Genomic DNA, 25702 nt, shown 5'->3' with positions numbered 1-25702 from the left:
CAGTGATTTGGATACCTTATTTTAATGTTTAATGTTTCATTATTTATACAACAAACATAAAGTATGTGCATTATTTCTGACTAGCTTTTGATATATTGTACTTTCATATCCTTACGATTTTCTGGACCTGTGATGTTTTCGGTATTCTTCTTTGATGTACTAAGTCCATGTCATCCAATTATTTAACTATATTGCTGCTTATAGACATTAGCATAATGGCTTTCTTCTCATTTAGTTTAATGAATGAAACAATCTCACGTTGCTCAATATCAACATCTAAAAGCTCAAAGAGGCTTAGAAAGAAGCATAATTTAAGGCACATGAATGCTTATTCTCTTCACATCAATGCCATTGCAAAGATATCTTGTACAATACCTTTGCTTTCAGATTTCACACCTTTGATACATTGTGCAAAGCAAGGTATTGTACAAGGTATCTTTGCAATGGCATTGATGTGAAAAGAATAAGCATTCATGTCCCTTAAATTACACTTCTTTCTAATTGTAAAGAAAAGTGTGCAAAGCATTCCAATTCCAATTCTAGAGTGCTTGATCAGTGCACTGTTTCGGACTAGCTTTTGATACATTGTACATTCATATCCTTACAATTTTCTGGAATTGGAATGCTTTGCACACTTTTCTTTGATCGACCAAGTCAATATCATCCAATCACATAACTATATTTTTCTGTTTATAAACATTAACATAATCGTTTTCTTCTCTTTTCTTCAAATCAGAGCAACAATCTCATGTTGTTCAAGAACATTAAGATAGCTGTCATCTTGAGTTTTTTAAAACCAAACTACCTAGAAATATAGGCAAAAATCATTTCGTAGCATCATCCGATTTTTAAAATTACATCTTTTTTAAGGTGAGTAAAATTTTCTCTTTCTGAAAGCGTGTGCTTACATGCCATAAGTTGACCACTAATCTCTCCACACCTTTTAATGACTATGAGATCCAGAAATAAATCCATTCAAAGTCAAATAATCATTTAACGAAGTTAAAAAAAACTATATTCACACCATAACTGATCCTATCAATTCAATGAAGCTCAATGTAAAAATATGTTACAGCAAAACAACTTTAAAAGTAACTCCCAAAGACATAATAGAATAAGAAAACAATCGCCAAAAAGCACTGCAAAAAGAGAAAGATGTAACCATACAGAGAATTAGAAACAATGTGTAATCAAGCCCTACCCTCAATTAAGCATTTACTGTGTTATTCAGGCAGAATTAATCTAGTATGTATTGTCTTTTATTTGTTTATTGTTCCAATTGCTAGTGTAGAAATTAAGCCGTAAACATATTGCACAAGATGGGTGAAGCAGAAGAGAACCCAAATTTGGAATCATGCATCCTCATTACCATGAGCCTACAGTTCATGAATCAAGTTCATCTAAAGATGGATCAAATAATATTTCAGATTAAATGTATTTTGGCTCCTTTATGATAGGTCAGTGGCCGGTCTTTTTATAGGCTTCCAAAAGAACTATTCTAAAAGGAATACTTTCATTTCCCATCCATTTACAATGAGGTGTTCTAGTTCGCTGCTAAAGCTAAAGATTCCTCTTGTGCACCATTACCTAGAGGCATAGTGGCGTGGTTTGTTTCCATGGATATTGTAGCGTCCTAAAATTGCAGCCCTTGCAATTTGGACCGCATTTGGGGCCCTCACCTTAGTGTTCTCATCTTCACGCTTGATCTGGACTTATTTATGCCTCTCCCGTGCAATAAACATTATATTTTCACACTTTACCTTGCTGAGACCCTTTGTCCTTGCCCTTAATTGGGGTAGGACTAGGGTGTGGCACCCTGGTCCTCACCATGACCATGGCGCCACACCATGGTCCTCCTCAATTGGGCCCTAATTTAAACCCTTGGCACTATCTCAAATTTGAGCGGGAAACTCTTCTCCATGTCAACCTATGTCGGAATATTGATATGTTAGACGACAGGCAAGTATATAAGGAGGTCTTCCCCTCTCATTTGATAATAATGAAATAAGGTGGAGATGATCATAAGGCAAGGAGACTACATTCAAGCATTCAAGCATTTTTCAAGGCTGCATATTCTTCATCTATCCATTGGAGCAACATTGCATCATTCATTTGCAAGCATGTGTGTGTTAGGGTTTTGTCATGTTCATGCCATTTCATAAAACATATGTGATTACATTCAAGAAGAAAAGCATCATTATCAGTCATTGTAGATGTAAGGTATACCTTTCAATTATTTACTTCAGTATTTGCAATATTTCATTCAAGGTTGATTCCAAACCGAGGTTTGACCAAAGGCAAACCCCTATTCCCAACACATTTCCCTTTCTTTCTATGTGCAGAAAACAGGGGTGCAGCTATACTTCTGGAATTAAGCTTTATTTGCAGAAACGGAAAAACCCTTTTCAACACATGGAATGTTTAGAGGACCGATAGGAGGGTGACCTAGTTTGGACACATGGTCCCTGCAACTTTTGGTAGATTTCGCAAAGTAGCTCCAAATCATTTCATATTTCTCAGATCCAGGTGCACAACGAAATCCCAAATTTGTAGGACACTGTTCCCGCATATTTTGTCTCCAATTCCAGCATTCTACCTATTTCAACAATTCAATTTACAAAAGAGGAAATCCATATCAACCCAAATTCACTTAGTATTCAGTCTGTTGAACAATATATTTGAAATCAAAAATCTTCCCAAAGGCGTGAGAGCTAAAAGATCATCGGCCAAAATATCATGTCGAGCATCTAAGAGTGAGTTTCACCGAAAGAATAGTTTCATCGAAATAAAGCATAAACTGTAAAACAATAAGTTAAGATGACTTCGGCAAAATATCTCTTTCGGTAAATGAATGAGACCACTCATCGATATTTCAGTTTCATCGAAAAACAAAAGGCAAACAAAAGGTGAAGTCAAGGAAATACAATTGCCGAAGAGACTTAAAAAACATTCATCGAAAAGCAAATCTTATTGATAACATTATATCGATAAAAACAGAGGGGTTTCATCGATAAAAGGACATCGAAGAAAAAAGGTTTTCGAAGGGCTTGCATGAACTTTCACCGAAGAACAGAACTCATCGAAATATGATTTCGATGAAACTCACGAATGACTCATCGAAAGAAATTTCATCGAAGAAAGGATGATTTCGAGGAGACTAGAAGATGATTATATTCATCATTTAGGGATTCTTAATCTCTTTTTACTTAAGTTTGTTAGAAATGTTCAAATTGACAATTAGTATTTCGAAAAGACACGTCTTTTCATAGATAACATTTGCTCTCATATATATATGAGAGAGGTTTCTTGTAATATTTTTTAAGAGATATCGTAGGAAGAAGACAGTAATACATGACAGCTTAAAAGCCTTCTGTTATACAAATTTTGATGGAATACATAATATAATCAGTCGTCTTTTCTTTGCATATGTGCTTCGGATTGTTTGATTCGTTGTTGGCAATTGCTTGTGATATTATCTAAAGGAGATAAGGTTATTCATGTTCTTTGAGTGAAATTTGTGTTGTATGTTATAAGGTTGAAATAAAAGTTCTGCTTGTGAATTATAATTGTTCTTTGCAGTGCTTACTTGAGTGGTCCCTTAAAGGTAGGGTTAAATTCATTCAAGCAACTTATGATATAGGCATTCGATTGATCTCATAAGAAATAGTAACTGACAGATCCATAAAGGGGTGGGTTTAAAAACTGTCTCACAAGTTCACACAATAAGTCCTAAGGAAATACAAAGACTCTGTAGCCCAGATAGCAAAGAAGGCACTGGCCATTTATAAATTACACTTATCACCCTATTCATCACATGTTATTTTTAAGCAATAGGAGTAATTGAGTAGGAAACATAGAGTAAATTGGCAGTAGTGTATACATAGATCAAATAGCTTCTATAACAACAATCTTGAACTCATTTGCTAGATCTCCATCCTAGGAATTTATGCCATTCTGAGATAGGAGGAAGCCAGATCAAGATACTTAATCTGCTATAAAACGCACTAGTCATTAAAAACAACTAGTGAATAGGTATACCCACCTAGATCCTGCAGAACCTAAAGAGAGAGAGTTAGTAACCAAATAGATTCACTCTATAAGTTGGCCAAGTCAATTGGAGGGTTTGATCATAGGAGTTGGCATTTCCTTAGAACCTATCCAATCTGTTGATTTGAGACCCAACACAGTCCTTATTTGATTTGTGACTGGATCTAGTGGATTCATCTCCTCTTTTGAATGTAAAGTCCTCCAAGTGAAAATTGCCTTAGTAATTTCTACCTTCCATGTGGTGAATTTGCTAAGCCTCCAATTTTCCACTTTACAGATATCTTACCCATAGTTTAAAAAATTGGACTCGGCAATTACTCAACTGACCCCAAATTTCAAGAACTTAGGGAAAAAGCTAGGAAAATTTGTCAAACATTAAAAAATGCATAAATTTTTAAAATACGCTTTAAAGACATGCAAATTACTGAATTTAAGGACCATATCACTGATTTCCTTCACATATTGATCAAAATTAGAGTTCAATGCACTTGATAAATAAAATAAAAATAGTTAAAATTTTCAATATATACAAACTTAAAGTTTCTCAAAAAAGGTTCCTTCAGTTATCTACATTTATGTTACTAGAAACAAGGCATAGAAACCGCAATGGTAGCAACCCTGTGACAAGAAATAGGCTATTTACACATTAAGAAATGATTCTAATATACCTATGTTACCCCAAGTTTCCAAGACAAGGATGGCATGGGATAGGGGAACAAATTTCAAGGCTTTTGCGGCCATTATTGGGGACGGCAAGAGACGGCAAAGGGGACAGCTATAAAAAATGGGGAAAAATTTTAAATATAAAGGGAAATTTCAAATACTCATAATATGATAACACTGATAAACCATTCATCACATACATTATAGATCCTTAATACATAACACTTGTGTTGAACTAATGGTTCACATGGCAATCGAAAAATTAGCAAATGCCAAAGTTGATTGCTTTCATAATTCATTGTCAATAGGTGTGCAATTTTTTTAATTTTAACTTTTGCATTTGACGTGGGGCAACGAGAGACGTCTAGGCGTCTCCCCACCCCTCGAGAAACGCCTCTGTCTACCAAGGAGACAAAGAGACGTGGAGACGTCTCTCCGTGTCTCCTTGGGAGACGCGGAGACGTTTCCCCATCTCCAACGAAGCTCCGGTGGCGATGGCGGGACAGCGGGAGACGTCGCATCCCCATCTCCAAGATGCGGCCCCAAAGGGAGGGAAATGCGTCCCTGTGGAATGCTGAATGAAACACAACTGTCTACCGAATCTTATAACCATCCGAAAGCCAACAAACAATTAATACATAGTTATATAAAACCATATTAACAAAACACACCCGATAATGAATCAGTGTCAAAGCAGATTATAATGGATCGATATAAACACACCCGATAATGAATCGGTGTCTAAGTAAACAATAACTAATAGCATTATATGCTATCGGGTTAATACCCCGATAGTATATTAATGTCGATTCATAAGTGAATCGACATTAATATGCTATCGGGTTACTAGCCCGATAGCTTTTAGATCGACGCTTAACTATGTTAAGCAGGTCGTCGATCTAATTCATCTTTATCCAATATCAATATCATAATCAAGATCAAAGTTACTGTCTAATAAACATATTCAGTTTGGAAAGCATAAATCAGACAATCTAATATCATAGATGAGTAAATCAAAACAGAATAGAGGAGATTAATGAGTTAGGAAAATCTTATCTTACAGAAGCTACTTAATGCATTAACACTCCCTCTTAGCTTTGGAAGATAGATAAAGTAACCTGCATCACATTTCTTTTTCCATAATGTCAGTCTCCAAGAATATATATCATCTATACATATGATATGAAGTATCATCAGGACATAATATACAAATATAACACATCACTCTAAGCATGTGACATAGAGTATCACCTAACCATGTGATATAAAAGATTCATCATTTCATTATGACAAGATATCACCTAAACATGTGATATCAGTATTGCCTAAACACGCAATACTAAGGATAAACATATGAGGATGGTTAGATTCTCATCATATCCAGATTGTGATATGTGCACAAACATTTTATACAAATATTTTATCACAACACCATCATGACACATCCATGACATACCAGAGATCCAACATGATAACTGGTTTAGAGAATCATAAGATCGTCACCTTATGATGTCTACATACAAGTGTTCATAATCTGAGAGATCGTCACCTCTTAGATATGAACAGAGGGGGTAAAACCCAGAATGTCCCAACATGACAAAAGAAGTTTACACATTAAACATCTTATTTACAAAGCAGATTACCTTTCTATCATACCTAAACCTTTTCTGAAGTGATCAACCTTCACTCTGGAAAGTGGTTTGGTCAGAATATCTGCAGTCTGATCTCCTGTGCACACATATTCCAATTTGATCACATTTTTGTCTACCATGTCTCGCACATAATGGTATGGAATCTCAATATGCTTGGATCTGTCATGAAATACTGGATTTATGGAAAGTTTTATGCAGCTCTGATTGTCACAATGGATGACAGTGGGTTTCATAGGTTCACCAAATAGTCCCACAAGCAACTTCCTAAGCCACACTGCTTCTCGGGCAGCCATGAAGGCTGCAATGTATTCGGCCTCGGTGGAACTTTGCACTACAGAAGATTGCTTTCTGCTGATCCAGGATATCATGGCTGATCCCAAACTGAAGCAGCACCCAGAGGTACTTTTCCAGTCAGTCACACTTCCAACCCAATCTGAATCTGTGAATCCGTGTAGATTAAGATCAACCTTTTCATACTTGAGACCAAGACTTAAGGTGCCTTGTAAATATCTCATAATGTGTTTTACTACAACCAAGTGTATCTCCTTTGGCTCACACATAAACTGACTCAAAGCATTTACTGCATAGCAGATATCTGGCCTTGTATTTACCAGGTACATAAGAGACCCAATCATCTGCCTGTATAGAGTGGAGTCAATAGAAGGTAATTCTGTTGCTGCTTCTTTAAGTTTATGAAGATTGGTTTCCATTGGAGCGGTCATGGGTCTGCAATTTAGCATTCCAAATCTCTTCAGGATGTCCAATGTATATTTGCCTTGGTTTAGAGCAATGTTATCAGAATTCTGCCATACTTCCAACCCTAGGAAATAATGAAGGAATCCCAGGTCCTTCATATCAAATTCTTTGGATAGCTCTTTCTTGCATTGATCTATAAGGTGATCTTCTCCTGTGATTAATAAGTCATCAACATATAAAATCAGTATTAGCATATCACCTTTATTCTGTTTGTAGTAGAGATTAGGATCTGCATCATATTTAGAGAAGCCCAGTTTTGATAGATATGTGTCAATTCTTTCATACCAGGCCCTGGGAGCCTGTTTAAGCCCATATAGAGCTTTCTTGAGTCTACACACATGAGACTCTGCATGATGAATCTCAAACCCTTCAAGTTGCTCTAGGTATACTTCTTCAGATATCTCTCCATTAAGAAAAATTGTCTTTACATCCATTTGATGTACCTTCCATCCCTTTGCTGCTGCAATGGCTAGCACAGTCCTTATTGAGGTATATCTAGCTACTGGAGCAAATGTTTCTTCATAGTCTATTCCTTCCTTTTGAGAGAACCCTCTGGCTACAAATCTTGCCTTATGTTTTTCAATATTGCCATCTGCAGCATGTTTGATCTTAAAAAGCCATTTAGAAGAAACAACAGATTTCTTAGTTGGCCTAGGAACAATCTCCCATACATCATTTTTCATTATGGATTGATACTCTTCAGACATAGCATCCTTCCATACTTGATGTTTAAGGGCATCTGTTACATTGTTAGGTTCGTTTTTAGATAGATCATTCATAAGAGCAACATAGCTAGTGAATTTATTAGGCCTTTTGCTTTCTCTGAAAGTTCCTGAAGGAGTAGCAAACCTCTGAGCTTCTTCTACTGTTTTGGTGGCCCATAGTGGTCTTTTCTTGAGATTTCTAGGTGAGTGTTCATTTTCATTTTTAGTTTCATCTAGATTCTCCCTCTGAAACTCAGGAGCAGGATCTTCATCTAAGTTAGAAGTAGGGACATAGATTTCAGGTTCTATGAAGCTTTGAGCTCTTTTGAAGGCTAAGTCCTCCTCAAAGATTACACCCCTACTTAGTTCAATATTTCTTTGACTAGGTACATAGATTCTGTAGGCTTTGGAGGTTTCACTATATCCTACAAGAAATCCTCTTTTTCCAGAAGGCTCTAGTTTTAATCTTTTTTCTTTAGGTACATGGATATAGACAGGACACCCAAATATCCTAAGGTGGCTGATATCTGGCTTAATTTTAGTGAATACTTCCTCAGGAGTTTTGTCTTCAAGATGGGAGTGAGGGCATTTGTTCTGTATATATACAGTGGTGCTAGATGCTTCTGCCCAGAGATTTGAGTTAAGGTTTTGATCTAGAATCATGGCCTTGGCAGCTTCGACTATAATCCTATTTTTCCTTTCAGCTACCCCATTTTGTTGGGGGTTATAAGGTATAGTAATCTCCCTGTTAATCCCATTATCTCTACAAAATTCTTTAAACGAATCTGATGTGTATTCTCCCCCATTGTCAGTTCTTAGGGTTTTGACTTTGTTTCCTGAGTGGTTTTCAGTTAGTGATTTAAATTATTTAAACCTAGAGAGGATCTCTTCTGATTCTTTACTTTTCAGAAAGTAGATCCAAGTCTTCCTAAAGTAGTCATCAACAAATATTACATAATACGAAAATCCCCCTAGAGAGGATACGGACATAGGTCTGCATACATCAGAATGAACTAACTCTAGAATTTTACTAGTTTTCCTAGTACTATTTTGGAATGTACCCTTGGTATTTTTACCTAAGGCACATCCTTTGCACGCCCCTGAATGATCTTGCTTTAACTTGGGCAGACCTGTGACAAGGTTTCCCATTGAAGATAAAGCCCTAAAATTCAGATGGCCTAATCTTCTATGCCAAACTTCATTTGCATTGGTGGCTTCATGGATTAGGGCTAGGTTGGGTTCTGTGCATAGCTCATACAAATAGCCCTGTCTCTGTCCAATGGTCTTTGCCTTCTTGATGGAAGAGTTCTTTGGCCAAGCCAATACTTCGTTGTCCATGAATGTCACTCTGTATCCGTTATCTTCCAGTGTCGATATAGAGACTAGATTCCTTTTGATGCTAGGGACATATAGTACTCCTTTGAGCTGCAAGGATATGCATGTCTTCAATTTGATGGTGCAAGTTCCCATTCCTCTTACTAGATGTGTGGAGTCATCTCCGATGGTTACTTCCTCATTACTCTCCTCTGTCATGGAGTCAAGTACTTCTTTAAACCTTGTGATGTGCCTGGATGAGCCACTGTCAATCACCCATGAGTTGATCTTGTTAGAAGCTTGGCTTGTGAGTGCTGAGTAGAATACATATTTTCCGGAGTCATCTTCCCCTTTAGTCTTTCCTGCTTTGGCAAATGTAGCATGTTTCTTGGTTCTTTCCGAGCACTTTGCAACATAGTGTCCGAACTGATCACATCTGTAACATTGGATGTGAGATAAGTCCTTCTTTGAAGTATTCTTGCCTTGACAACCTTTTCTCTTTCTAAACTACCTTTTCTTGTTTTGCTTGGTGGAATTAGTGTTTAGGACTTGTAAGTCTTCATCTATATTCTTATGTTTCATTCCTATCTTGTTCAATCTTGATTCTTCTTGGAGACAATCGTCCCTTAATCTTTCAAACTTAGGATATTTGGATCTTGCACTGATGCCTTGGACGAATGTATTCCATCCACTAGGCAACCCATCTAGAGCAATGAGTGTTAACTCTTTGCTTTTGATCTCGTAATCCAGAATTGCTAGTTCATCTCTTAGAGTTGATATCCGCATAAAGTAGGCGTTGATTGTCTCCCCCTTGTTCATGGTGATATGATTTATTTCTCGTTTTAATGCCAGAGTTCGACTTGCATTCGATATCTCAAATGTGCTTTCAAGTGCTTTGAACATTTTATAGGTTGTCTGATGTTTTCTTATGATGGGCATTATGTTGTTTCTCACCCCATCAACTATTATTTTGATGGCTTTTTCATTTCCTTCAATCCATGCCGTTTTGTCAGGTTCATTTTTTAGTTTGAACAAATGAATCCACTTTGTTCTCCTTTAAGATCATGTGGATTCTGAACTTCCATGCTGAAAAATCATCGCCACCTCCGAGTCTGTCTTCGAATCTGATAGCGCTAGCCATTGGAGAAATGTGATGTAGTATATAACCTTGTTCTTAAATTGTTCACGAAATTGAATAGCCTCAAGTTCGATCAACTTTGCTCTGATACCATGTAAATGTTATTGCAATTTCCAATTTAATGAACAAGTTATATGCTAGATTGTGTATTTACAATTTTGGTATTATTACTATGACAATAATATTATTGTATTTCTTTTCTGCAGGTCTAAAGGATGAACATGTATCGATTTCAATATCATTCCTTTTCTTTTTGAATGATGTATATATATCAAGGCAGCCACAATCAAGTGGCACCTTGATCAGACATGTCCGACCAAGATGTCACTTGATCGTGGCTGCCTACCAATTAACTTCGGTGTTTATGATAACATATCAAGGTGCCATTTGTATATGTTAACAGATTGACATAAACACACCTGATAATGAATCGGTGTCAAAGCAGATTATAATGGATCGATATAAACACACCCGATAATGAATCAGTGTCAAAGCAGATTATAATGGATCGATATAAACACACCCGATAATGAATTGGTGTCTAAGTAAACAATAACTAATAGCATTATATGCTATTGGATTAATACCCCAATAGTATATTAATGCCGATTCATAAGTGAATCGACATTAATATGCTATCGGGTTACTAGCCTGATAGCTTTTAGATCAACTATGTTAAGCAGGTCGTCGATCTAATTCATCTTTATCCAATATCAATATCATAATCAAGATCAAAGTTACAGTCTGATAAACATATTCAGTTTGGAAAGCATAAATCAGACAATCTAATATCATAGATGAATAAATCAAAACAGAATAGAGGAGATTAATGAGTTAGGAAAATCTTATCTTGCAGAAGCTACTTATTGCATTAACAAGCACTAGGGTTTTTGGGTTGATTTCTTCTAATTCAAATGGCAACTCTTCTATGCCTCAAAATTTTCTCTAATACCCTTCTCTTTCTCTATCTATACAGTCTTGATTCATCTCCATGTAAACTTGGTCAGAAAGATTGACCCACTCTTCATCCGATAATGGAAGTTGTCTTGCTATCTATGCCCACTCTTCTATTGTGTGCTTATTTGTAATGGATTGAATGTTTTAATAATATTTTTCTTGACTACACCTCCAACTTCTACTTCAAGATGGACTTCAACTTCAAATTTGCACTATAGGAGCCTCTTCTGCTACCTCGTCTTTTTTTCTGTTCTCTTTACTCTATCAATATGAACACATAGAGTAGTAAAATATATCTCCATTCACACATGAAGTGATTAAATAAGTAGACCAAAGATGATCAGCCAAGGATCAAACTCATGAAAAGTTTACTTAAAGAATACAATACTTCCAAGCAAAAACCATCTACCAAATCCCATAACTACTCAGAAGTTGACAAACAATTAATACATAGTTGGATACAACCATATTACAAAACATAATTTAAGGCATTGTATGCTAACTATATCGACAAAGAAAATTTTAGCAAAAGATGACTTAGTCACTTCTTTCAATTGCATACTAGGCATTCCTACAACACTAGTAGCCTCTCTTTCCCTTGGTAGAACCCTCTCTATTGGCCTTCCCTTATTTCTTGTCTTATCCAACACATACAACATAGTTACCTCAATCTTCCTAGCTTTGGGTAGTCAATGACATACTGGATTAGATAGTCTCTATTGGCCTTCCCTTATTTCTTGTCTTATCCAACACGTACAACATAGTCACCTCAATCTTCCTAGCTAAGGTTATATTTAAACAGCCTTTTACCCCTTGTCCTCTTATACGCAAAACCTGAAAGTAAAATCTTGTGTAGCTGCCCCTAAGCCTCTTTGTTGAATTTAAATCTCTTTAAATTCACACTGCCATTGTCACTTCTTGTTTTCTCACTGAAATTGAACAACACAAAAATGAGTGCAAACATAAAACAGACAAAAAAATCCTCCTTTAAAGTTTGAAACTTTGAAAAGAAAAAGCGAAAGGATTTATGCAAATGAACAATAGATAGTAAAACTACCGCAAATAAAAAATATTTTATGCTTTTTAACCTTTCGTTCACTACTGTTCTCTTCTCTTCTCGCAAGTGTTTTTTTCCTGTCTTCTTCACAATAAAGAAAATGGAAAAAAAAAATGTTTTTAGTTGTTAGTGAAGTTTTTTTAGGTTTAGGGAAGGTGTAAAGTGGGGTGTGTCTGTGTGTGTGTGTGTTTTTTCCCTTCATGTTGGTTGGACTTCAGGGCCATTTCCTGTGTATCTTATGTTTATATATTTAAATGAATATAATTTGTGTTAACTTATATATCTATATTTATAATTTTATATCAATGGATATACAAACGTTTCTTGTTTTACTAACTCTATATATATATATATATATAGAGAGAGAGAGAGAGAGAGAGAGATTGTACAACCAAACCCAAATGTACCGAACCTGAGGGAAAAAAAAGCATTAAGCATACCCATTGATACATGCAGCACCCCAATTGAACTCCCAAAACCTGAATTCAGAGATGCAAGGGTGGAGGGCTATACAACATGCAAGGTTGTGAGATATATAGAGTGTGTAACCCCAAAATTTTAATGCATTGTAAACTTAGGTTTTTCTGTAAAATTTATACTGAAACATAGAACTCAAAACATGAAATGTTTGATCCTATGCACATAGATTTCAACATTATATATTTGTATATTAATCAACTATACCCATCTAAAGCATTGACAATGAATTTGAATTCCTTGTCACTTCTTCACCTAATAAAATATGTGCAGTACAGTTTTGATTAGCAGTTACATTAACTGCAGTCCACCGTTCAAGCAAAGAAAAGTTATATATATATATATAAAGAGAGAGACAGAGATTCTAGACAGATAGATAGATTGTACAACCAAACCCAAATGTACTGAACCTGAGGTAAACCATTGAACAGCATACCAATTGATATATGCAGCACCCCATGAGAACTCCCAAAACCTGAATTCAGAGATGCAAGGGTGCAAGGATATACGGCATGCAAGATTGTGGGATATATCAAGTGTGTAACCCCAAAATTTTGATGCATTGTAAACTTAGGTATGTTGTAACATTTAAACCTACATTGCAAGGTTCGTCCCCTAGAGTGCCAAATCCAGGTCTAGTTCCAACCCAGTTCGGATCCGATTTTGGTTCCAACCTGGTTTGGATCCGATTCTGGTTCGCCTATGGGTGCAAACAAGGTTCGCAAAACCACAAGCCAATTTTACTAGGGCGAAAGCAAACAGGGTTCGGAAAACCACAAGCTGGTTTGACTAGGGCGAACCCAGATGCCCAACCAGCCAAAATCAATCAAATTTTGCAATATTTAAACTTTTTTTGGCATCTGGTTTGAATTCAACGCCATATGAACTCTAAAAGTGACTGTTGAAACATTTAGAATACCTAAAGAGCCTCATTTTTGGTCAATTCTTTTGCAAACAGCAATTTTCTTTCCTACAAGTTGCACAATTTTTTGCTTGCAGTGTCGACATAGAGAGTGGAAGATCAATTATTGAAGCTTCATCCAGTGTTGCGCCCCCATACCTACACATTTGCAACCTTCCATTGACAATAAGAGGTAAAAAAAAATCTTTTTTTCAACCATTTTTGTTTTACAAACATGAAACAAATTATTTGTTTAGTTTATCCCTTTTTATTCCATTCTTTTGTTTTTCTTTTGAATATGTTCACAAAATTTCTTGCCATAGGATTTAGAATGGCAACTAGTTCTACCTCCACTAGACAATAACCAAAATTCAAAACGGATCCAAATTCTCTGCTATGGAAATACATTGCTATCATATGACCAGTTCTAGGAGGTAGAGGATACATTTGGAAATGCAAGGGATGTAATGTACAACGTTCTAGTTCATATTTTCAAGTGAAAACCCATTTGTGTGGAACACCTAAAAGAGGCATCAAAACTTGCCCTAGAAAAGATGGTGTACCTATACTACAACAGACAATGTTAAAATATATTAGGGAGCAAGATGAAGTAGATGAACAAGAAGAACGTAAATTAAATCAGCCCATTCCAAATAAATCAAAGGGAATGCAGCCCCCATCGTGTAGTGCCCTCTCGCTTTTGGTTTGTCAGATTTTGTGCTTTTGAGTTTCTGTGTGGTTTCAACCCTTTTTGGTGTTGGTCAATTTTGATTTGGTTATGATGTTTGCCCATGCCTTTTGGATTCATATATGATATTCATACTCTATGCTCTATGGATTGTTGGTATGATGACGATTTTCATGTTGTTGACTATGATGTTATTTACACTTAGTTAGTTAGATGATTATTGAGATGGACTCTATTTGTGATGTTAGGATTTAATCATTATATTTATCGATGTTTAATTGTTCTGATATACACTGTGCTTTATCCATGATGTACTTGGGTGAAAGAGAAAAGCGTCGCCCTACTCTTTACGGGCAAGCTACATTGCTTCCATTCCCTTTTCACGCTATGATATTATATGGTTTATATGTATAGGGTCGACAGTTTGTTTATGCAACTGCAGGTACCGAGCATCGACTCCACTTGAATCTTCAAGTCTGAGCGTGCTCTATGACCCAATGGTGATGTGGAAAATGGGAGCTATCAGTCAGACCCTTGTCGTACCATCATTCCTACAAGAACGAGTCCCCAGTCAAGTATCCTTGTATCTTGGTTGTTCAGTCATGTCAGTCGCTAGCTCTGTTGGTCTTCATGTTTTGATTTGTCGCAATTCATTGCTCATGCATATAGTATAATAATTATCTATTATTTTTGTGAAAGAGGTTAATATTATATATTAATGGTATTTGAATTTTGAATATTATTGATTAATTAATTAATAAAATTGAAATTGTGCAAGATTAAATTAAACTAATGTTATTGGTAAAATAATTAAATTTATTTTATCCTTGCTGTAAATGATTAATTAAATTGGGAAATAAGACATTTAAAATGGTATTTCATTGTGCTTATGATAAAATCTATTAAAACAAAGGGAGTTTTGGAGATAGTGGGAAAATATCTTGGCATGCAGAATTTATTGGGAGTTACATTTCGAAAAAAAAAATATCTCTCCCTGCTTTTTCGAAAAAGAGGGCGGGGGGGAAGAATTTGCCCGTGAAAATTCTAGCTAAAGAAAAAAAAAATTATTTGACAGGGTTTCGGGAATGAATTTGGGGAAATTTGAGAGTTTTGGGTCTTGATTCTGGATTGGATTTGAAGGTGTAGAAGAGGCCCATGAATCTCAGAGTCTGGAGGAATTTTGTGGATCTCACCACAACACCGGAAAATCTCCATCGAACGTTGGACTCCAGGTTGGAGATGTGCTTGTCTTTGTTTAACTTCTGTAATTTACTCTGTTAATGTTTCAATAGATTTCTGAATTCGAACTTTTTATATGGATTTCTCCCAATTTTTGGCTCCGCTAGGTGCATGTATAAATAGATATTGTTTGACAAATGTATGAACGATTTTAGTCTGGGTCTTGTCTGTGAATGCATTGCTCTGTTCCCTTTGCATGTGATATCCTATACTCTTTCTTATCTTACTGCATTAATCGAGCCGTGTGAACGATTTACCTTTCCCCTTTCTTAAAATGGGTTTTTCGGTTGACATTTTCTTTCTAATCAATTGGTGTTGTGCAAAATTAAATGTAACTTGTAATTGCTATAGGGCCGACCCTATAATGGTCAATGTAATGGGGCTGACCCTATATTGAGCACCAAGTTTAGAGCATTATATTATTATCCTTGTGAGCCGACCTAGGATGAATTAGGTGGCTAAAGTCACATATATAAGCAAGGTTAATTCATGCTTCAAGTATTTATTAATTCACTCATTTTTAGTTAGTTCTGCAATCATCTACCTTCAGCAGAATAGGGAATTGCATCATCTCATCAGCGAATCACTTACTGGGTATGCGAATGACTTCTCCTGATCAGCGAGTCCATCTCTAAAGCCAACAAACCTACTGTCTGATCAGCGAATACATTTCCTAAGGCAGCGAATTCTGTTCCAGGGACACAACGAATCATCTTCATGGTCTGCAACTTGGCTCCTTGACCAGCGAATTGTCTTCTCTGATTAGCGCATCATTCTCAGTCAAGGATATTTGCAGATAAGTTTGTCATAGTTCAGATTTTCATGCTGCTTCATACTATTGTGTGTGCCCTAGTTTGAAGTTATATTTTGTTGTTCATATTGCTTCAAGTGTTGACGCAAGTTGTAAAGACACATACTGATATTGTCTAAATATAAGCTGAGATTTAGTTGTTGGGTTTTTCACCTCCAAGAGGGAGGTTTTCCCAGGGTACTCTTGTGTTCTGAGTGTTTATTGTGTTAATTCTGCTTATTGCTTTCAATCTGATCCTTACTCTAACAGTTCCGAGTAAAATTCCCATGGCTTGCTGTACAGTATTGACCCTCATCTTTCGGATGCACCCTGGTTGTTTTCATCAACATCCTTACCTCCTGGGTATCGGCTTCATCCCTTATTTTTATTTCGCTTTGTTCACCATATGACCTCTGTGTAATCCGACGATTATCCCTTGCCAGACTGTTTGACCCGTTTGGCCTGATGTTTATATTGTTTTTCTTGTCTTGTCTTCGGCATTCATTTGCTTCCTCACAGGTTAGTTAAAATCGGTATGCTTGATTTTGTTTAAGTTGAGCCGTCGTAGCTCGTTGATCCTCCCCTGTTCAGATCTGAGTATGTTTCCTCTGTTATCTATGTTATCTGTGTTATATTTTCAGCATGATTACATCTCACCTTCGAGCTATGCATATCTTTCCTCTTTAGTTTTGTCTTCTTGCGAGGCCATAGTTGGTTCTCATGCTTAGTTCTGTGTTGACGGAAGAGCAGTTCAGCTGGGCATCGACCCCTGTACTATCCCGTATTTCTTGGTTTGCATTGTCTTTTTACTTATATCGATCTTACAATCGGTATACATTGTTCGGTCTGTAGGATCTTCTAACCTTCAGTGTGCATTGGCAATTGTATCAACATGTATCTTCATTTGGTTTCATGGCTTATGTTGCGGTGTTTTTACTTGGGGCTTTGACCACTGTATTGTTATGTTTGGCGATGGCCTCTTTCGTTGTGTCGAATGTATATATATAAATATGCGTGTGTATATCAGTACTTCTGCACTCCATACTTTCACGCTATTGAATTCGTTTGCTTCAGCAGTATCTTCTGTTTACTCATAGTATGATTATATATATATATATATATATATATATAGGAACTTTTGATGTTACTCTTTTTGTTGTATTTGTTTTCTCGGTAGCATGTTCAGTTTACTCATTCTTTTTTGTATATATATATATATGTGAACTTACTTATTCACCCAAATGTTGTTGGAGTATTGTTAATAGTGTTAGTTGAAAATTGGATATATTAATAGGAACTTTTAATGTTACTCTTTGTGGTATTCGTTTTCTCGGTAGCATGTTCAGTTTACTCATTCTTATTTGTATATATATATATATATGAACTTACTTACTCACCCAAATGTTGTTGGAGTATTGTTAATAGTGTTAGTTGAAAATTGGATATTTGGATTATGAATTCTTAAATGTATTGCAAGATGTTAGTTTTACTGTGCAATTTATGAGAACCAAGTGAGTAATAGTAGGTTTCCTTTTTGAATTATTGGAGATTAATATTAACTAAGAAAATAAATGATGAGAAGGATAAAGTTAAGATTATATTATAGTATAAAGATTGTGATTTAAATTTCAATTGTGTGGCAAATTGTGTCCCTTGCTTTGCCTTTGAGATTTATCTCTAATGTGGCGATAGAATTTCATTGTTTGGGATCAAGGGGATGTTGTTTAAGGTATTTTGCTTCCAAAGGCTAGGGGATGTTAAGCCCTTTGTTGTGAAAGGGATATTCTTCCACTCTTGTTATATCTCGTTTCCCATCTCTGTATGTCTTTTAATGCTTATGGTCTTCCTAGCCTGCTCTTGTCATTCCTTATTGCAATCTTGGTCTAGCAAGTGAGTTAAGCCTTGCTATGGTCAAGACCTTGTCACCTCGAGTCTTTGAGCGTCTCAGGTCTTGTGTTGTATTTTGAATTCCTAGGTGCAAGTCAAGGGGGAGTGGCTTTCATTAGGGGCCGGAACCCAAAGTGGTCGCCACGGTAACTCAATGAAAGTTTTGTAATCAAGTGGAAATTTAAATAATGAACTTGGGTGGGTAGTTAGATCACATTTATAAAGATTAACTGTTGCCTCTCTTACTCTCGGGTGCTTGTTTAGGTCTGAGGTAAGTAGAGAAGACCTGGAATGGCATCCACCAATCTTGTCCCTTCGAAAGGTTGGTGTGGTCCACTAGTGTTGTATGGAGGCCAGAGGTCAGTAGAGGTCACCAGGGTAACCTAGGATGGGGGTCGGGACCTAGTGAAGACTCACCAAGGTAATCCATGACAACCTAGTGATGACACTCTTCCCTAATTGCATACCTAGTGGTCTCTTTTGGTATCTTTCTTCCTTGGTTTGTTGGAGCCTCTGGAATTTGATTGGTTATCTTGTGAGTCTCTTGTGATAGTAGTCTTGTGAGCCTCATGTGAGTCATTTGTATTCTCTTATACTTCCTTCCATCTCTTGGGTCTGGCTAATACCTCCTAGCACGGAGGGTGGACCTGATGGTACCACATGGTTGGGTGGAGTGCTATTCGCACCCATTGGGTTTTGGTTCGTTCTACATCATGTTCGCGATGGCTCGTGAGGAGATTGAAGACTTTCATTATGTACCAGATTTATGTATTCTCTCCATGGTTTGTACTCTTGGAGATTATATCCTTATGGATACCCTGTAATGTAACCAATGATCAGATGTATATTCTCGTGGCAATGTATTAAATATCATGATCCTTTGTAATAAACAGTGCTATCATATTTTATGAGATTTCATGTGTTCTTGCATGTTTGGTTAATGTTATTCTTGAGTAGCATCGTTGTGGGGCCTTGAGGACTATTGCTAGACATTATTTGTACATCTTATCTTTATCTTGTAGTATCATGTTACTCCTTGCATTTGTATGGTTTATTTTATTTATAAAAAAAAAATTATTCTCATTTTCATTGTTTTATTTGTTTAAGTCCTTTGGGCCTCATAGCGGGGCGTTACACATCGAAACCCAATATTGTGGTAGAAAACCATCCATTTTTTAACACAGTTGATGTTGAAAGCGAAGAACCCATTGTATGCAAAAGATCAAAAGGACCTTTGGAGACTTCATTTCAAAATGAGAGTCGAAAAAAATGCCAACCAACATGTAGCAAGATGTATTTATGCAAATGGGTTGTCTTTCAATGTTGTTCGCTCGCAATATTGGAAAGAGAAGTTGAAAAAAGTTAATGAAGCTCCAAAAGGGTACAAGGGCTTGGGTTATGAGAAGATGCATAGCACCTTGTTTCAAAGAGAAGTCAAGGGGGTCAGAGATGTCGTTGAGACAGTGGGACCACATAACATTGTTCAAGTCATAACGGACAACACAAAAAATTGTAGAGCTACTGGTTTATTGGTTGAGGAACGATATCAACATATCCTTTGTACATCTTGTGCAATCCACTCACTAAATCTTATGCTACAAAAGATTGGGAATAAAATTGACTGGATCAAAGGTGTATGCAAAGGCTGAGGACATCTAGATGCTCTTTACCAACCACCACATGTCTGAAGGAATGTTTAGATCATTTTCAAAATTGGAGCTATTGAAGGTAACTAATAGTATAAAAATTTTAAATTTTTTTATTTTCATTTTTTGATTGTGTATTATAATTCTTCTTTAAAGTTTGTTTTTAAATTTTAGTCATTTTGGCGTTAATTTTTATTATATGTTGTAGAGACCCATTTTCCTGTATGACTTCTGAAAGTTAGAGAGGCACTTTCTAACATGGTGACCAGCCAAAATTGGTCTCAAATTCTAATAGGAAGCAAAGCAACACTGAAAGGGCAACAAAAATTAGGCAAAGCATATTAGATGACTCATGGTGGGGTTTCACCAAGCCCATTATGAGCATGATTCGCTATACTAACATGGGCAAGCCTTGCATTAGAGAGGTATATGATGGCATCGACTCAATGCTTGAAAAGATAAAGTGCATCATAAGTGCAAAAGAGCAAAATGCTAAGGAGACTTTCTTCAAACCAGTGCATGCAATTGAAGAAAGATGGAACGAGATGACCACTCCGTTACATCTTCTTGGCCATACATTGACTCCAAAATACTACAGTAATCAGTTTCTTAATATGCCAGGAAGGCTTGCCCCATATAGAGAATTTTTAAGTGTCTGAAGAGTACAAGGCAGCATTCCTTAGACTCTTCCCTAAAGATGAATTGCGAGATGCAATTATGAATGAGTTCATAGATTTTGTGTATTCAAAGTGTTGAGGCTCTTTGTGATAGGTTTAAGAAGGATGCTAATAGTTGGTGGTACTTCCATGGCCAATTCTTCCAACAATTGTAGCCCCTCGGAATCAAAATTTTATCACAAGTTTAACAATCAATGAATGTTTATTTTTTAGTAATTATGGTTTTTATTCTTTTAAAATTCAAAATTCTATTAACAAAATTATAAATGTATAACTTAAATTGTTTACTTTGTCTTCATAGGTTGCTAGTTCATCTACACCAGAAAGAAATTAGAGCACATATTATTTCATCCACTCAATAAAGCACAATAAATTGCACTCAAAAAGAGCGGAGAACTTAGTATATGTGCATTCTAACATGCATCTCAACATGACTACAAGCAAGGGAAGATGAAGATGTGGGATATAGAGCTAGAGCATACTGACTTGGATGCTTCTACTTCTCAGCATATTGCAATTGATGACTCAGAAAGCGAGAACACTATTAGTGCAAGTGGCACTAGCATTGCTTGTGGTTCATCTAATGTTCCTACATCATCTAATGTCAATGATGATGATGATGTTGATGATTTAGAGAATCCATTTGATGATTAAAACTTAAAGTTTAAAGATCCAATTGTTGAAACTTGAACTTGACATTATTATTTTGATATTGAACTTGAAAGTATATGATGCTATTATTACAAGTTTATAATGGTTTTGTTGTTTATATGGTGCTATGTGATATTCTAATCTCAATTCATGGTTCTAGGCTGCATATATATATATATATATGACAAAACCAAAACCCAAAAAAAAACATTTACCAAACCAGCAAACCGGATCCCCTACTGAAACGTAAAACTCAATACTTGAAATGTTTGATTCTATGCACATTGATTTCAACATTATATATTTGTATATTAATAAACTATACCCATCTAAAGCTTTGACAATGAATTTGAATTCTTTGTCACTTCATCTAATAAAATATGTGCAGTCCAGTTTTGATTAGCAGTTACATTAACTGCAGTACAATGTTCAAGCAAAGAAAAGTGTGCATGAACTTGGAAACGCAGCAAATGGTACTTAATCAATGTCAAAACATAACACATATAAAAGGAAAACAAGACAGCAGGCATAGAGAGCCAGCACAAACCTAAAAACCATTGGACAGTAGTCTTTCCACTTGAAATCCACCGATTGGTGAGGAGGTGTTAACTGAGAACCCTCTCTAGGAAACTTCATCCAAATCCTTGCCCGAGGACCAAAATCTGATGATCGAACTTCTCGCCTTGGTATTGGTGTGATTTTACCCACAGTGTACCTGTTACCATCAGATACCAATTAAAAGCATTTCTTGATACCTGACTTGTCTTAAAAATTTAATAATGGCTCCCAAGGTTAACAAAAATCAGAAGTTTTTCCTTTCCTAACATTAGTTATTCGGTGCATAGCAAACGAAATGGAATCAGGCTACAATTTGCTAGGTCTAACTGGTCCTAAAGGAAATTACCTAAGAGAGCATTGCAACGAATTGCTACACCTAAAATCTTTGTTTTATGATTAAAATTCAAAAAAATAGATTCACAGGATCAACAAGCTCCAAGCATATGACATTGAAATTCTTACGAAGACTCATAAAATCATAGGGCATATATGCAAGTAACAAGTAGATTTTGTACTGATTTTGCATGCATACTGTTTACTTCAAGAACCATATGAAAATCCCAATGAAGAAGTATTGATTATGAAAACATTGATTCGACACCATAATCCTAGCAGAAGACTTGACTAGAGTTTTGTAATTGTAATTCTGATTCCTAATAATAAATGCCAGCCCTGATGCAGAGGTAAGGCTTTTGAAGCAACTGCTTTATCTTATTTTCCTATTATTGTTCCACATGCCATAAAGCTAAACTGTTGATTCAAGTAAAGGAATAGCCTAATTCACAGGCTTAAAGGTACCTACACCCTTATGTCAGGAAAATAATCAATCCAGTAAACCCTTACTAATTGATGACTATTTAGTATTTTTCATTTTTATGTTTATTAAAAGGCTTCTGCCCTGGATCTATGTTCACATCACATTGAAACCAATGTACAATAGCAGGCAAATCCATTTGTATCCTAGTTCTATGGGCTTACATTCTCAAACTATTACACAAACTATAAAATGTGCCAATCAGCCAAAGAAAAGCAATTTTAATTAATAATATGGGAAAGAAAACAAGATTTACCTTATACCCAGCTGCAGGTTGAGCATTAAATCATAACTTCTGTGGCCTTTAATTATTGTTTCACCTGGTTTTTTCACCTCTTGTCGCTTCTGTCGCCGCCTTGTGCTTTTTGATGGCATGGCAAACCTATTATCCTTAACCAGTTCATTGATCAGAACACCTTGCACATACTCTCTTTCCAGAACTGGTTTACTTATATCATCATTTTCATTTTCATCACACTCTAAAATAGGTTCTCCAGCTGTCCACACACCATCTTGTCCAATGACATTTTCAAGAGCACCTTCAAGACTCCAGCGTCGTTGCAGAGATACATTTCTGTTACGTGCATAATCTGAACTGTTTGTCACTTCATCTGTAAGAAGTTTATCCGAGGAGTTACGATTTGCTCTTCGAAACCTGCGCATCTTAAACTGCCCCAAATCCAGTGAAGAAGCATGGCCTAACCTTGAAGAGCCATGATTTACAGGCCGCTGTGCTGTGTTTGCTTCTTGGCCTCCCTTGCCAACAGAATTGCGCCATCCTCCATGGAAAATTGGAAGTTTGCTGCCAAGTGGGTAAAATGACCCTTTTCCATCCTTTAAACCCCTGCTCCATGTACCCACATAACAACCCCCATCTGCCCAAGTGTAAACTCCAAACCCATGTACCACTCCATCCAACCAAAATCCATCAAATGAATCTCCATTTGCCCAAGTCAAAACACCTTTGCCACACATCTTACCTCCTTTCCAATCCCCCAAGTAAACATTTCCATTTTCCCAACTATACCTCCCAGGCCCCTCTGGCATTCCCTGATTCCATGAACCTTCATAACAATCCCCATTTGGATATCTTTTCTTCCCCAATCCATGTTTGACATTCAAACTCCAGTCACCTTTATATGTTGTTCCATCAATTCCGGTATATGTTCCAACACCATGCATGTACTCACCCAAAAAGTCCCCTTCATAAGTAGCTCCAGAGGGCCATGAAATTTTTCCCCATCCAGTTTTTTTCCCTCTTACCCATTGTCCTTCATACATGCACCCATCTGACCATAAATACTTTCCTGGGCCATCTGGAAGGTTCCCTCGGAGTGAACCAGTGTAAAGATCACCATTTGGAAAAATCTTTTCTCCTGTTCTGTAGCATCCTATATCTTTTGAATTTCTAGCATCCTCTCCATCCGTAACAGTAGAATGCCCTTCCCTTTCACTGCAGGAAAGTGATTCTAAGGACGAATATCTTTCTTCAACTGAGTGCTGTGCTGTTTTCTCCTCATCATCAACATGTGCCACAGGACCAGACATGCAGAACACTCCAGAAAGTGCCGTTTTTAAATAGATGAATCTACCCAGGATTCAACAATGCCAAAACAAATTGTGGCAAATTGTTAATAGCTTGAATAGGACACAATTGGCTCGCAAAATACAACTTTTCATCTCCTACACCTACCCGAGTCTGATTCAAAAAGATAAAGTAGTATATGCATCAGATTAAAAAGAAAAAGATCAGAAAATATAACTGCCGTGATGCTACCAAACATTTAGTAAATAGTTCCAATCTTTAATGAGTGTAAAACAGATAAGACAGATAAAAGAACTACTCCCTTTAGTTCACTTCTAGAAAAAGGATGTGTGAATGCATAAGTTAAAAGTTTAAAACTATTCATTTTCATATGTATCTTACAATATAACAATTTTAGACATTGATTAGTAAGATATGCCCTAAAACATAAGCAATCCCAAGCACAAGCAGCCATGTAGTGTATGTAAATACTACATCACACCTTAGCACAACCCTTTGTACTACTACTAGCATTGATAGGCATCATAAATTCTATTGCCTTTTCATGTTAAGATAGACCTTCCATAGCACATACCAATCCCCCCATGTGGAACGCTTCAATAATGATGATCTTATACACCAAATTGGTGTCTCACTTGGCAGTGACCTAAACAATTACCTTTTTCTAGCGTGTACCAAAGCAGGTACCAGCTCAGAAAAATCAGAAAAAAAAAAAAGAAAGAAAAAAGGAAGTTTCCAAGTCCCCAATTGAAGCTTCATTCTGTTATAAATATTGGCAAAATTCCCTGTCAAAGAAGTGGACAATAATAAACAGCAACCAGATTTTAAAGAACATTGGTAAAGTATGCATCCACAACAGATGCAAAAAGCACAACCCAGTTTTCTACCTTCTACACCATAGAAAAGGAAAATAATTTGCAAGTAACAATCAGATATGCAGTCCCATTCTACAAAATTAAAAGCAGAAATCCAAAACTCAGGAGGTATTTAAAAAAGGACAGCTATAGAAAAGAATTTCATATTAAGTATGTCTGGGCTTCCTAGGGAAAAAATCATGGAACAGCAGTAGGATGAGCTATTTCCCACAAGGATGACAAAGTTATTGTGATCCTTTACAATGTCCACTTTACTGCACGTTCACATGTTGTGTCGTGTCCCCTTTTCAGACCAAAGATAATGGAAATGGATATGTAGGGACTTAAAACGCAACTTATACAAGGGGTACATGTCCCGATGTGCCTTTTTCCCCTTGTATAAGTTGCGTTTTAGGTCCCTGCATAACCATTTCCAAAGATAATCAAGGGTGCCTTGATCTACTATTTTATTTCTCATAGGTTTAAGTGTAAAGTGAGGAACACAATTTAACAAATGACATCAAGTTTCCACAATCCATTACTGCTGTTCTTTCTTGCTTCTGGATTCAATTGGGCAATAACCCTTTTGGTTATCTATAAATTAGAATATTATAAAGTTTCTTTAATGGTCATCTTAGTCATTTTATTCGTCTTTAGTTAGTTTCTATTTTCAACTTCAGTCTACG

The 25702-nt window shown here is 36.3% G+C and overlaps 1 protein-coding gene across 3 annotated transcripts in view; it reads right to left on the bottom strand.

The window, feature by feature from the left end:
• The window catches only part of LOC131078991 (phosphatidylinositol 4-phosphate 5-kinase 9-like), a 141770-nt gene that overhangs the window by 77331 nt on the left and 38737 nt on the right, over nucleotides 1-25702 (bottom strand). For 2 of the 3 annotated variants that reach the window (XM_059213734.1, XM_058016855.2), the window contains exons 3-4: nucleotides 22873-24204; nucleotides 21792-21959 (exon numbers count right to left, since the gene is read on the bottom strand). In XM_059213734.1, the coding sequence (XP_059069717.1) occupies nucleotides 21792-21959; nucleotides 22873-24204 (1500 nt within the window). Of the gene's footprint in view, nucleotides 1-21791; nucleotides 21960-22872; nucleotides 24316-25702 lie in introns of all 3 variants that reach the window. The other variant, XM_059213735.1, reaches the window with a different exon arrangement.

The sequence above is a fragment of the Cryptomeria japonica genome, chromosome 11 (genome assembly GCF_030272615.1).
Source record: "Cryptomeria japonica chromosome 11, Sugi_1.0, whole genome shotgun sequence".
Taxonomy (NCBI): Eukaryota; Viridiplantae; Streptophyta; class Pinopsida; order Cupressales; family Cupressaceae; genus Cryptomeria; species Cryptomeria japonica.
The sequence above is the reverse complement of the archived record's forward strand: the minus strand, read 5'-3'. Positions and strand labels throughout refer to the sequence as shown.